This window comes from Juglans regia, chromosome 2 (assembly GCF_001411555.2).
Source record: "Juglans regia cultivar Chandler chromosome 2, Walnut 2.0, whole genome shotgun sequence".
Taxonomy (NCBI): domain Eukaryota; kingdom Viridiplantae; phylum Streptophyta; class Magnoliopsida; order Fagales; family Juglandaceae; genus Juglans; species Juglans regia.
The window spans coordinates 25,158,701-25,172,484 of NC_049902.1; the positions used below are offsets into that span (position 1 = coordinate 25,158,701).

The 13,784-nt window shown below is 34.8% G+C and overlaps 1 protein-coding gene across 1 annotated transcript; it reads right to left on the reverse strand.

The window, feature by feature from the left end:
* Window positions 1-5,709: 5,709 nt before the first annotated feature.
* Window positions 5,710-8,431, reverse strand: LOC108988695 (transcription factor MYC2). Its single transcript, XM_018962021.2, has one exon. It carries the CDS (start codon window positions 8,235-8,237, stop codon window positions 6,183-6,185), a length of 2,055 nt encoding a protein of 684 aa, XP_018817566.1. The 5' UTR covers window positions 8,238-8,431; the 3' UTR covers window positions 5,710-6,182.
* Between the last annotated feature and the right edge of the window lie 5,353 nt (window positions 8,432-13,784).

Here is a 13,784-nt window from a genome sequence, read left to right on the forward strand (position 1 = left end):
AAAACTAAATACTATATCGGCAGCACGTACAACAACATAATTAATGTGCCTTTATTGGACTAGATTTTTTGTCATAAAAAATTCATTTTTACCACAGATCATTTTTTTTGCGATTCAAAATCTGGTCTAATAACTAAAGACATTTCACTTGTAATGTTGATTCGATCGATTTCTCTAAATAGCAAAAACATGTTCTTTGTTTTCATTTCTAGCATTCACACGAGTACAGTGGTATATATGTATAATATTGTCAAGGAGCAATGATTAAGTTCGTGGAAATTAAAGAATAGAAGAATATATAGAACTCTATGATTAATATATATATATATATATAAGCAAATATAATAATTCCTTGTTTATATAATTGATGAATATCACCATACCCATAAAAAAAAAAAAAAAAGTGTTCTTTACCCTGAAGGTATCACGACTTTTTTGCCACATTACCCTCATGTGGTCCACTACTCTAGATCAGCAAATAATATAATTTTTGCTTGTACTTTCAAGGTTCAAGCTGAATAGACTTTTTTTTTTTTTTAACCGTTGCTTGGTTTTTTTTTTTTTTTAATAAGATATACCAGTGATAAAACTCAGTATAAAAAGGAGAGAATGAGAATCAATAAAGAGTGTTTCTCAACATGATTAGAAACCAGAAATTCTATACCTTCTTACGACTTTATATATGTATATTAAGCTACAATAGTGAGGAAGAATGGAAGATCGCTTACCTTTATATAAGTTTTCACATGATTATATATTAAAAATTGAAGAGAAGTGATACGGCCACAAAGAGATCCAACAAGCTTGATCGTATGGTTATATATAATACATTAGATCTACTTTACAATAAAAATATTTGTATAATCTAACGTACCACTACCACATCAAGCCATGTTAGTTTGTGGATTTATTTTTATAAACAAATTTTGTAGCCTGCATGATGATGAATCTTCAATTTTGATCTATTTGTTTTGTTTATAAAACTTCGCTCCTGCATAGAAGTTGAAAATATTAGTAAGCGAAAATTATAAATAGGACACGACACATAAATAATTCATTTAATTTACCTTCTATGATGAATCCTTAAACATGTCATAAAATTTTTCTCTATTAGAAGGTCGGACATCCTAAAGAAGATGCTGGTGTGCATCTTTTTTGTTCTCATACTTATTGTAATGCTCATGATACCTCACCTTATATTTAATAAATGTTTTACGCATAAGCTCATCGACATTCTTACTCTCCTCCCTCCGACCAAAATTTAGTTCGAAATCATCATTGAAAAAATATATACACAGATATTATCACTTAGAATATTAAATAATACAAATATAAATTTATTATTTAAATATTATGTACCAAACAACGCTTCTTTATAAGCGATTTCACATTTTTCGAGATTTTATGCCATGAACTCGTAGCCAAAGTTGCATAAGTCCGTGTAAGAGTACCCACATGCGATGAAGCCAAGCTGCTTGTTGTCTCTCACCTCCAGTATGTTCGTCAAGAATGTTAACCTTAATCTTATCAATTTTGCGATATTTCTCCAATATCACGCCTCTAGTAGTACCTCGACCTTGACGAGATTATACTGTTAATTCTATAAAATATTTAGTTATTTACCTTGTATCAATTATCAATTATCTTAATTATAAAAAATGAGTATTAGATTAGATATTTACCTTGTTATGTAGAATTAGTCTCTAGTGGTGAATCAGACGGAGAGCTAGGAACTGGGGGAGATGGGATGCAAACTTCCTTCATCTTCGGTGACATAATTTTGAGATACTGTTTAATGTGAACATAAAACCGGTCAATCATTTGTATCAATTTCATTTGTAGATACTTTAGATGACTCAACATTTTGCTCAACTGTTGCATCAACAATTTCAACCTCAATATCTTCCCAATGTAATGGGATCATCTCATACTGACTCAAATTCATAAATAAGTTAAGAACGAGTTGACTCTCTTAGTATACTTCTTGAGTAGGTGGATCATTTTCTTCTTCATTTTGTCCCTATGCCTCAAGGATAAGATCATATATTTCTTAGAGAAAACTTTTGTACTACTCGGCATTGATTTCCTAACTCATGATCGTTTAAGTAGAATACTTGAGATGCTAGGGAAGTAAAAAAAAAAAAGAATCATCTTCATACTATTTTTCTTATGTATTAATACTCATAAAATATTCATCATGGCGTTTTCTCATTCGAGGATTGCTTATATCCCACCAATCACACTTACATAAATACACCACAATCTCTCTCAAATTATATCGACAATAACCCCATAGAAATCAACGTTGTCTCCGTCATGACTTATTTCGACTAAGACACCACTATTTTGTGTTTTTCTATAGCGTTCTCGATTCATTGTGTGATACCTACTTTCTCGAGAATTACATGCAGAATATTGAGCAGCACGACTCTGGGGTGTATATAGTTCGTCCAATATATCGTTTGGATTACTCGCATACATTTGTACAACCTACTTATTAAATGAAGCATAAACGTCCAAAAATAAATAATCCAATATATTTTTTAATTTACTGCAAACTCGCATCTGTAATGTCATTACACGTTATTCAAACCATTTTCGGAACTCCTCCTCATGTTTCTAGCATATATCATTTACTCTCAGTTCTTTGATCACGTTAATATGATTAGGGGTGCTACCCGCACCATACGGTCAGGGCACCCTCTCCCTACCCCCAGCCCCACATGGGACGAGGGTGAGATTTCTCCACCTGCCACCTAGCACCTGCCCCCATTGTGTGGAGACAGGGTACCTCGTCCGAGTACCAGGGTGCGGGGTGGATACCCTATCTGTCCTCCCCCCCCACAACCCCCGCGCGGAAAATGGGCCATGGGCCCACAATGACACATAAGCTGTTTTGGTCGATGTTTTGCCCATTTTAGTGTTTCTGGGCCATTTTTGGCCCAACAATAAAAGAGATTGTATAATTTTAAATTTTTGAAATAAAATAATTTGAATTTACAGGAAAAAAATACAAATAAAGAGAAAAACTATTAAAGAATTACTACTAATATTCCAGTCATAACTTCTAAGCTATTACTATTTACAATAATAGAATTTATAATAAAAATATAATGACTAAACTATTACAATAATAAAAATTAAGCGAAAACAATTACAAAATTACAAACATAAAAAAGACATTGTGATTGTATCAACATTATGATTGTATCAACATTACAAAACCGAAACATAAAAGGGACATGGGGAAGTTTGAAGTTGAACTTTGACTTTGACAATTGGGGCGGGTGGCCTGGGCGAAGGGTGGAAATAGAATTTAGTTCTGCCTATTGTGAGTCATGAGATCATAAAATAAAAAACATTAACAATTGAATTGGAAAATATATTAGAATTATAAATAAGAAACAAATTAAAAAATTACAAATTAAAGTCTGACTAACTAAGATGAGATGATGGGGATCAAGATGCAACATTGAGAATATATCTTTTGAGTTTCGGCTTGGAATTAGGATTAAGGTTTGAGGTGCGCATATGATAGTAAAGTTATAAAAACAATTAGATACAAAAAATAAAATAAAATAAATACGAAAAAAAATTAATGGACTATATAAATTGTACAAACCTATGCCAAATGTCAATAGTGGGTTGGGGTCCAATATGGTAAAGTCATACCGTAGCAGAGATAGACTTCGTATCATGTATGACTATAACAATTAAATTTGAAATTAATAATTTAATACCGATTAAATGAATATAAATCATAAATAAAATAAATCAAAATAATAAAATGAGACATTGAAATCTACTATTACCAGATCCAGGCTGACCACCACCCTTCTCCTTGCTGGCCTCATCATAGTCAAGAACATTTGGAACATGAATTTGAGTCATTTTGATCGAATTCTATGTGCAAATCAATGTCTCTAAAGTGGTAGGACAACTGTCATTAGGGTTAATGCTGGGTGTAGGGTTAGGTATTGGCTTAGGGCCAGTAGGGGTAGGACAACTAGCACTAAAATAGAGATGTTTTAATCATAAAAATATTTCAAAAATTGATATAGTTTGATATGATACGTTAAATTATAAAATCATATACCATATCATATAAAGTCATGTTAATTTGTGGCTTTACCTTTATGAAATCATTTTGTAACTGTAATACCTCTCTTCAAAATGTAACTAAGGGTGAGAGAGATAAGGCTGATAAAAAATTCAAAAATTTGACTATGAATTCGACTATGACAAAATGGAATCAGAGTCCGATTTTTTTTAATTTTTCAGTCAGAGTTGTATTCGGAGTCAAAAGTGTCGCTGGACCGACTCCGACTTTATGCTCAGATTCTGACTCTAACTCCAATATTGTATATATGTTATAAAAATACGTATTTATTTTTATATTTATCATATATACTAGTATAGTTATATATTTATATAACTAGAACTTATATAAGTAAATTCAATAATATACTAGTATAAACTAATTATTATAAAATAATATACTTATACTATAATATAATTAAACTAATGATAATTTAGTATATGTAAACATCATAGTATTACTACATACCATACATAATCAAGAATAGAAATAAGTCAAACACTATTATTTAAATAAGTTTAGCATAATAAGTTAATAACACATACTAATTTACTAAAGTATAATAACATATAATTAGACACTAGAAAGTCTAGTATATAATTAAGTTAGAAATGAGTTAGACATTAGTATAATAACATGTAATACTAATGTATAATAACATGTAATTAGACACTAAAAATAATATGTAATAATATAATATGATAACATATAATTAGACACTATAGTATAAGTCTAATATAAAAATAAGTTAGATATTAGTATAGAAATAAATTAACAGTGAATGATTTAGTTTGAATTTTTTTTTAAAATTAAAATTTGAAGATCTATAAAAGATTATTTTTTAAAATTGACTAAATATGAAGCTAAAAAAGTCTAAAATTGAAAACTCGAATTCGACTCCACTCTGACAAGTCGAAGTCAGATCGTAGCCTACACAAGACCGATGCTCACCCCTAGAGAAAGAGAAGGATACAAATAAAATTGACATTTCCCACGTCATGCATATTATATGTACGTTGGGGTAGCTACGTAACGGAGCTTTCATATTGATGGTGTTCAATAGTTCAAACACAATATTCCGCCACAACATCACCTTCAATAAAAGAAGAAAAAGCCATATAGCGTGTTGCTGAAACTCCGGCGTACGTCAAATGATATGTCAAAGGGTTACTACTTACTACTAGTAGAAGGTAACGTGCAATACCTCAAATTAACGAAAACAAAGCTTTAAACAATTAGGGGCCAATAATCCTTTTACATAGCGCAATGCTTGTTGTTCAGAAACACTGAATGAATTACAATCATTCTGGGGACAGAGATCGGTTTTGTATTTAGTTCAGACCAAAATGCTTATGGCCTTCATTTTCAGAGGTAAAAAAATGACCAGAAAGGAAAGTTGAACTATGACAATCAGAGGTTGTCCAACAAAATGTCCCCACGTGCGCGTATTCGAGCCGGGAATAGCATGGGTCCAATTCCAAATCTGTGGAAGATACGTATCCGATAACATGACAAAAAAGAGACATGTTCTTATTCGTCCCAACGGATACGGTAAAATCAATCCACCACAACACTGAAAGAAGAGGTAATTGAATGGGGAATGACTTGAATAATGTAAACAGAAAAAACATATCATGCACACACAACAACACTAGGATATGCGAGAAAACCATACTTTTAATAGACATCAATCTACCGACATATAGACAACATATAAAAATAACCTACAAAGAAGAAGAGGAAAAAAAGGAGCTATTCATGCATCTTCATCCTTGGAAGTTGAAAATTGTTCACTATTTTAGCTCCTAAAAAGTTTAAAATAATAACCTCAACACCAACTATGCTACTAAAGAATTATAGACTACCAAAAGAGGAGGAGGAGGAGGAGGAAGAAGAAGAGTGTATGTTACAGAGATCATCTCTCTATCTCTCTCTAGATCTCTCAGCTACCGGGAGCCTTAAAATGTCCCATAGCACTATCCCAATAGCACAGAATCTCCGCTCCTAAAGTTTGTCTTTTTTTATTTGAGCTCTCTATCCCCTACTTTCCCACCTCCCCCCACCAATGCTCTGCTCTGGTTGCTTATCGGCTACTCCCAACTTTGGCCGATAGCGCTAGCCTGAGTTGCTCCTGCGTGTAAAACCGACTACCCATCTTCACCGTAGCTTGTTGGATCATCAAATCGTTCACCACCGAAACGCTGGCGTGGTGCACATCCAGGTCCAACTCCTTCAAAGCTGCCATTAGCCTCGCCGCCGGGTGGTTCTTCTTGCTGCTTTGGATCCTGATCATCGCATCCCATCCGATTATCTTCACGTCGATATCTAAGTCTATCAATCTCGATGTCTTTGAGTCTTGATCCGACAGCGGAGGCAAAGGGACCGAGCCCGGATAGCGCGGGTCTTTGCCGGCAAATTCCTTCTTCAATCCCTCCAATTGTTTCTGCAAGTCCTCCTTGTCCGACTCCGTACTCTGAAGCTTCCCTTTCAGCTCGTTTATATACAATATTGCGTCCCCAAGAAGGGACGCTTTGTCCATTTTCGAAACGTTCGGAACAACCGCACGGAGAGAGTAGAACCTCTGGTTGAGCTTCTCTCTTCTCTGCCTCTCTGCTTCCACGTGATTCAGAGGTTCTTCTCTCCCGTTTGCCGGTTTTCGACCCCGTTTTCGAGGCCGCTTCTCCGGGTCTACGACTCGGCTACTATCAACCTCTTTAGCAACCGACGCTTCGAGATCGGAGTGCTCCGAATCGGCCATGCCGCCGCCGCCGCCGCCGCTCGACTTCGCCACACAGGCGTTCGACAAAATGACACCTGACGTAAAAGAAAGCATTCCTTCTTCGTTACTACCCCTCGACTGGGTCCGCTTCTTCTTGTTATTCTCCTCCACCGCCGGAGCGACGAACTGGGAATGGCCCGAAACATAGGAGCTCCTCTTGCTCTCCCCGAAATTCAAAATCTCCCCCGATCCGGGCTTCAACTGATTCGAATTCCCATTCTTCACAACACTACTACCGTCGTATCCGTAGTCCGAAAAGTTCAACTCTCTGGTAAAGAAGCTCTGGGTCTGCGATTGTTGGCGTTGCTGGTGGCTTTGGTTGGTGCTTGGCATATGAATTGCGCTGGGGTTCTCAGTCAAACTACTGGAGCTAGGGTTCTCAAACTGAATCGCCTTTGAAATCTGAAGGCCGTTGTTGGTGGTGCCAGGAACCGATGGTACAGTAGTGCTATTAAGCGAATCTTTGATCTCCATAGGAGCAGCCGGTGTGGGATCGTTAATCCAGAGAGAAGATGGGTCGTTCTCGCCTTGGTCGGTAACAGGCCAGGAACCACCCATTTCCAGGCTGTCGAAATTGAAGAGAACTCTAACTTTATTCATCAGATCGGAGCTATGTAAAATCAACTCCGTGGAGCCCAACTCCACGACGCCGTTCGCCGAGGGTATGCACACTATGGTCTGGAGCCCGAATACCTGCCCTTGACGGGCGCGTTCGCACGGCGAGTCGGTCAGGCGGTCCACTCCAGCTACCCAGACCGGACTCGAATTGAAAAAAGCCTGGCCCGCAAGGCCGCTGCCGTTTACGAAGGAATGAGTCATGGACACCAGGAAGAACCATTCGGTGTCGGTGACCTCTTCGTCGACGGAATCGTCGGCGGCGGACGCGGCGGAGTCTGAGATCAGAGAATTGAGCTCGCGGAGCACCTTCTTGCGGTGTTCCTGCTCTGCCGCAGACGACGTCGTCTTGGCCTTGCCTTTTGACTTGTCATCGTCACCCTTGTAGTAGCCGTCGCCCCAGCCCAAGATGGATGCGCCGGAATAGTCGTAAGAGGACTGCCAGAAGATGGCGTAGGTCCAGCTCTCACGGGCACCCTCGATGAGCGCTTGGAGGCGCTGCTGGAGGGTCTCCTGGTTGAAGAGCGCCACGGAGGGCTGGGATTGCGGGAGGGCCTTTGTGGGGTCGGCAGACGTGGAAGCGGAGGATTGAGGTTGCAGCTGCTGAGCCTGAGGAGGAGGGGGAGGAGGCGTGGGCCAGAACGAGAGATCCGAGCTCATGAAAGACTCTATAACCGATGGGTTTTCGTCGGACGTCCACAGATTCATCGGCGGTGTTATCCGATAATCTGTCATTCCATGCATACGGCCAAAGGGGACTTCCGGTTTTTGCAGAGAGAGAGAGAGAGATGCAGCAGAGTAAGACAGCTTCGAGCTTGAGAGAGAGAGAGAGAGAGAGAGAGAGAAGATGGTGGAGGTTGAGGAGTGGGGAGGTACTAAAGAGAGCGCGGGTTGAGTAAAATGGGGTGCATTTGGGTTTGGGATTTATTTGCAATGCATTTGAGCTTTCATTTTAGATAGAAAAACACAAAAGAGGGTGGGGGCGGTTTCGACGAAAGGTGCGGCCGATTTAATCGGTGAATGGATTCATTGGTTTTTGTGCCCTTTTTTTTTTCTTTTTCTTTTTTTTTGTGAAGGGAATTCATTGTTAAAAGCCGGCGGATTCAGATAGTTTTCGTCTGTACCGAGCAAACACTGAGTGGCACGTGTGTATTCAACAAAACCATACAAGAAGAAGAAGAAAACACCTCTTCTGACGTTAACCACGCTAATAACGGATATTTTACCAAATGACATTATTTACAATTTTTTTAATTATATATAAACTAAAAAATAATAAATAATTTATCATCTTCACAAATCACACATTATATTTATTTTTATTTTAAATTAATTAAATTATTTTACTCATTATCTATAAATAAGATTTTTTTAAAATATTTTTAAAAAAATTAAATTTAAATCAGATAAGAATTTTAAAAATATTATTTTCTTGACAAAGTTGCCTTATCATATCTACCAATTATAAAATGATGAGTTATTCCTTTACCAAATTTTGTAGATGGGGGTGATGGACCACCTCGGCCTCCATCTCCAACTCCTGAATTGTATAAAGCAGTGTCTCTCATCAAGCCTCTCCCATGTCTTATGCAATCTCGATGAATTCTCATTAAGCTTTGATTTTGCAATCTCCCCATTTGCAGAATTTAGGGTAGAGGTTTTTAAAATCTAAAATTTCATGTTTGGATATATTAAATTCGAATTTAAAAGCATCGTTGATTTGAAGTCTAATCCAAATTCTAATTCTATCTAAGAGAGTAAAATATGCGCATAATGGATTAGTTAAATTTTGAATTTAGCTATAGTGACTTTCAAAAGTTTTTTTAAATTTGAAGGTTACTGTATATACATCAAATACATATTTTATTAATTATTTCCCTCTTACTTTATTTCTATCACATATTTTATCACAATTGGCATATTAATTTGAGTTTGTGATATATTAATTTAATAATATTATGATTATTAATTAATATATAATAGGTAGAATAATAAAGTATGATAAAATAAAATAAATTAATAATTAAAAAAATTAAATATTTTTAAAATTATTAATTATTCATTATATAGTAATGAATAAATGTATAATCTAATGTGGAGATTTGATGTAAATAACTAAAATCAAATTTATCTTATATTATTTTATTGTTATATAATGAAAAAATAGCTATTCTAATATGGAGATTTATTTGAATAGAATAATTAAAAATTAAATTTTTCTTATATTCATAAAAAAAAATATCTTTTAACTTTGACTAATCAAATGAGAATGATTTAAAGGGATCTATAACATAAATTAGAACCCAGAAAGATTAATGTTAAGATGCATAATATAGAACAACCGTTGAGTTAAGAAAGGAATAGTTTTTAAGAGGTAATATTAGCGCACCAACAAACGTTGTTTCAAACTAATTACACTATAATCCCATAATGCCATTATGACTTTAAAGCGTGATTTACCAATATTGATTTCATTTAACATTTTCATGATAGTATTGAAAATGGGAATACTCTATTCACAAAATAATTATACGAAAATAATTTTACAAATTAACACATCTTCATATGATTTGTTAAATATATTTTATAATAAAAATAACTTTATAATATCACAAATCACACAGAAGAAAAGGAAAAAGTAAATTGCATCCTCATCCGTTGCATCGTTTCTGGAGCAAGTCCTTTATCATTACAGAAAAGAAAATGTTTGTCCAATCACACACTGTAAGAGCATTAGCATTGACTTGGTTAAATGCATCTTTAAAATTTAGTCAATATCACACTTTTTTATATTTATCCATTCCATTTAAATTCAATTCCTATATTAGATTAACCATTTACTCTCTATAAAATAATAAAATATTATTAAATTAATAATTTTTTTATTTAATTTATTTGTATCACATTTTATAATTCTAAAAATTTAATATTAATAATAATTATATTCTAATTAAATTAATATTAAAAAAATCATATTTTCAATGATCATTTAATACTAATAACCAAACATTGATATTAACTTATCTAAATTTCTATCTAAATTTCTTATTCACTAACCAAATATCTAATATTCTATCTAAATATTCACTAACCATATTTTCAATGGAATGAAAAATTATTATTTTAACTTTTGATGAATCAATTTGATTTTTTAAATTTGGTTAATCACTATAAAAAAAATTTAAATTATTTTAGAATTGTCCAATCTAATATAAGGTCTTTTTAGTACAACTTTTTATAAATTTTGATCAATCTTCAACTTTACTCAAGTCAATGCTAGTGCTCTAAGTAAAGTCTGTCAATTAAATTTCCTTAAAATAGTGGATTGTCCAATCAAACCCCCACGTTGACACAAAGAAGTCACCAACGGTGATGCTATCAGACCTCTTACATAGTATTAGTCCCCCCGCCCACGTCTCGACGTCACCATGTCTCTCCGGGGCGCGCGTTCCATGAAAGAGCCGCCACTCGGTAGCCGTAGTAAAAACCAAAAAAGAAAGAAAAAACTCGGCGTCCACTTTCCAAATAATCGCCAGTGCACTTCCACGGTTCCGCTCTCCAACTTTTAACATTTTATATTACTCAAAAATAAACAGACATAATAAAAAACAAGAGCTTAAAAACAAAGTGATTAGAAAATATATAATATAAGAGGAAAAATATTAAAATTAAAGGAAAAAAAAAAGGGTAAAGTAAAGGGCACGTTGAGTGGTTCGTCCTTGTTTGTCTGATTGTTAAATCAAGATATTCTTCCCACTTGTTTGAATAAATAAATAAATAGATAGATAAATAAATATTATATATTATTTCTGATCTAATTTATATCATATTCTGTCAATTCTAAATTAATTATTTTAAAAAATATAATGTAATGAATATTACATCAATGCATTCAAACAAGAAAATATACGGTTCCCAGAAAGGTATTAGTTATTGGGCACGTTTTACTTGATGCGTATCCTGAAAATAACGTTTTTGTTTTGTTGCCTTGGTGCACGTTTATTTTAGCACTGCCACGTTCGGAAAAATCAGTGACCACCACCACCACCACCACTTATATTTATGAGAAATAATCCTTATAATAGTAAATCTATAAATATCATGTAATCAATTTAAAAAAATAAATAAATATAAAATTAATTAATTTTTTAATAATAAATTTCACTCTTTTTTAAAACGATTGTACGACATTTATGTATTTTACGACTGTATATAATATTACTCATAAATGACACTTACATAATTTATAATTTTATCGAGCATTACTCCATTCTTAATCTATCGCCTTTTAGAAGAAAAAAATTTTGGTTTTCACCATTGGCACATCTATGTATAAGGTATGTGCTGACATAGCCACATTTGGTTTTCAGTTGTTGTCAAACTATATTATTGTTTTCCCTAGCTAACTAAAAATTTGGTTTTCACCATTGGCACATGCCGTCGAGGGCTAATGTACATTATTAATGTATAAAAAAATCTATTTATCATCACTACACTACACTATACATATATTTTTATTCTTTATTCTTAATAAATGTGCAATATAAAAATGATGAGCAGAAGAACTCCATCTTTTCTGGACAGAAGGGAGGCGAGCCGTTCTCTAGTCTCCATCTGACCTCTCCTTCTCCCATGTTACATGGTTTTCTTTTCTGTCTGTTTTCCTTTTAGGTCGTAAATTGCATGATCTACTGTATATCTTTCGTCCAGTACCACATCTATACAAGCGCCACACTATTGTACTTTTCCGGCACCGATTTATTAAATGAGTCAAAAAAAGCCGTGGTTTGACAAGCGCATGGGGCTCACTTGCTGTGATAAAGTGGTAAAAATTACATGATAAAGCTGCTTAAGTGAATGAATTATTTAACAAAAAATGAATTAAGCACTTAATTATGTATTGATTTTTAGTACTTGACTCTATGTAAAGTTATGATATTTTACACTTAAAAAGAGTTGTAACGCAGGACCTCACTGCTGGACGAGCAGCAACTGCTTCACTGCAAGCAGCTCGCACGAAGACCAGTTCACGCACAGCAGCAGGGACGAAGTGGAACGCGGATTGGGCGAGACGCAAAACGCAGGAAATGGAGATGAAACGCGAACCTGGACCGCACGTCAAAACGCACGAAATTGGACAGCTCGAAACGCTGGGCTGCAGACGTGAAACGCAGGAGCTGCGTGCGCACTGCAGGCAGATCAAAACGCGCAGCATCAAGGCCTGGTGGGCTGAGACGTGCACATTGCGGAGAGATGAACTGTACGAACGTGGGCTGAAATGCGGGAGCTGAAACGCACGAGAGAAACGCGCAGCACAGGGGCGAAGCAAAACGCGGACGATGCGGACGTGAAACGCAGAGGCTGAGGCGTGCACACTGCAGAGAGACGAAACGTATGATCTGGAGGCATAAAACGCAAAACAGAGGGTATATAAAGAAAAGGGGAATTTCGTGCGCCGGCAGTTTTTGATTTTATAGTTTTTTTTTCCACAAGTTTTTCTTCCGCACATTTTTTTCTTCCTTCAGTTTTATTTTCGCACAGTGTTCATCTTCCTCTTCAATTTATTTTTCCAGTTCAATTTATTTTTCTGCAAGTTTGTATGTTTTTGGGTTTTGAATTTCAGCATATCTGATTGATACAGTATATTTTTATTCAGTGAATTTCATTTGAAACAGTATATGATGATGTTAGATTTTAATTTTCTTGAGCATTTTGTTAATCTAGAGATGATAGGCTAGATTTTTAGCTTGGGATTCAATGAGTAACCCGTGACTATTTGGGATTAGATTTACTTCAATATTTAGTGCTTTTGATGATTAACTTGATGGATTATATCTCAATGTGCATCTAGAAAATATTAGAGTTCTTTGTTCTTGGTTTAGATCAATTGTTGACGTAAAGGCACAATTGATACTTGAACAAGTAACATGACTTTAATAATTTTCTTTCATTTTCTATGATTGTTATATAATTTATCAAGTAGTTTTATTAAAATAAAATTGTGGTTCATTGTTATATTATCCGACTATGATTTCTAGGAATGAGAAAATGGTCGAGAGAAAATAAAAAGAGAAGTAAATCCATCATCAAATTAGTGGGTGAAAATTGCATCCCAAGTGTTTGTTTAATTGTTTCTTACAAGTTTAAGTCAACTTCCATACGATTTCTTTAAATCCCTTTAATCTTAGCAATTTTAGAAAAATAGATTCTCTTTTATTTTCAGCTTTGCTTATGCTTGAACGTCCCGACAATTTCACTCATAATTCACTCTACACTCCCTTAGTAAATATC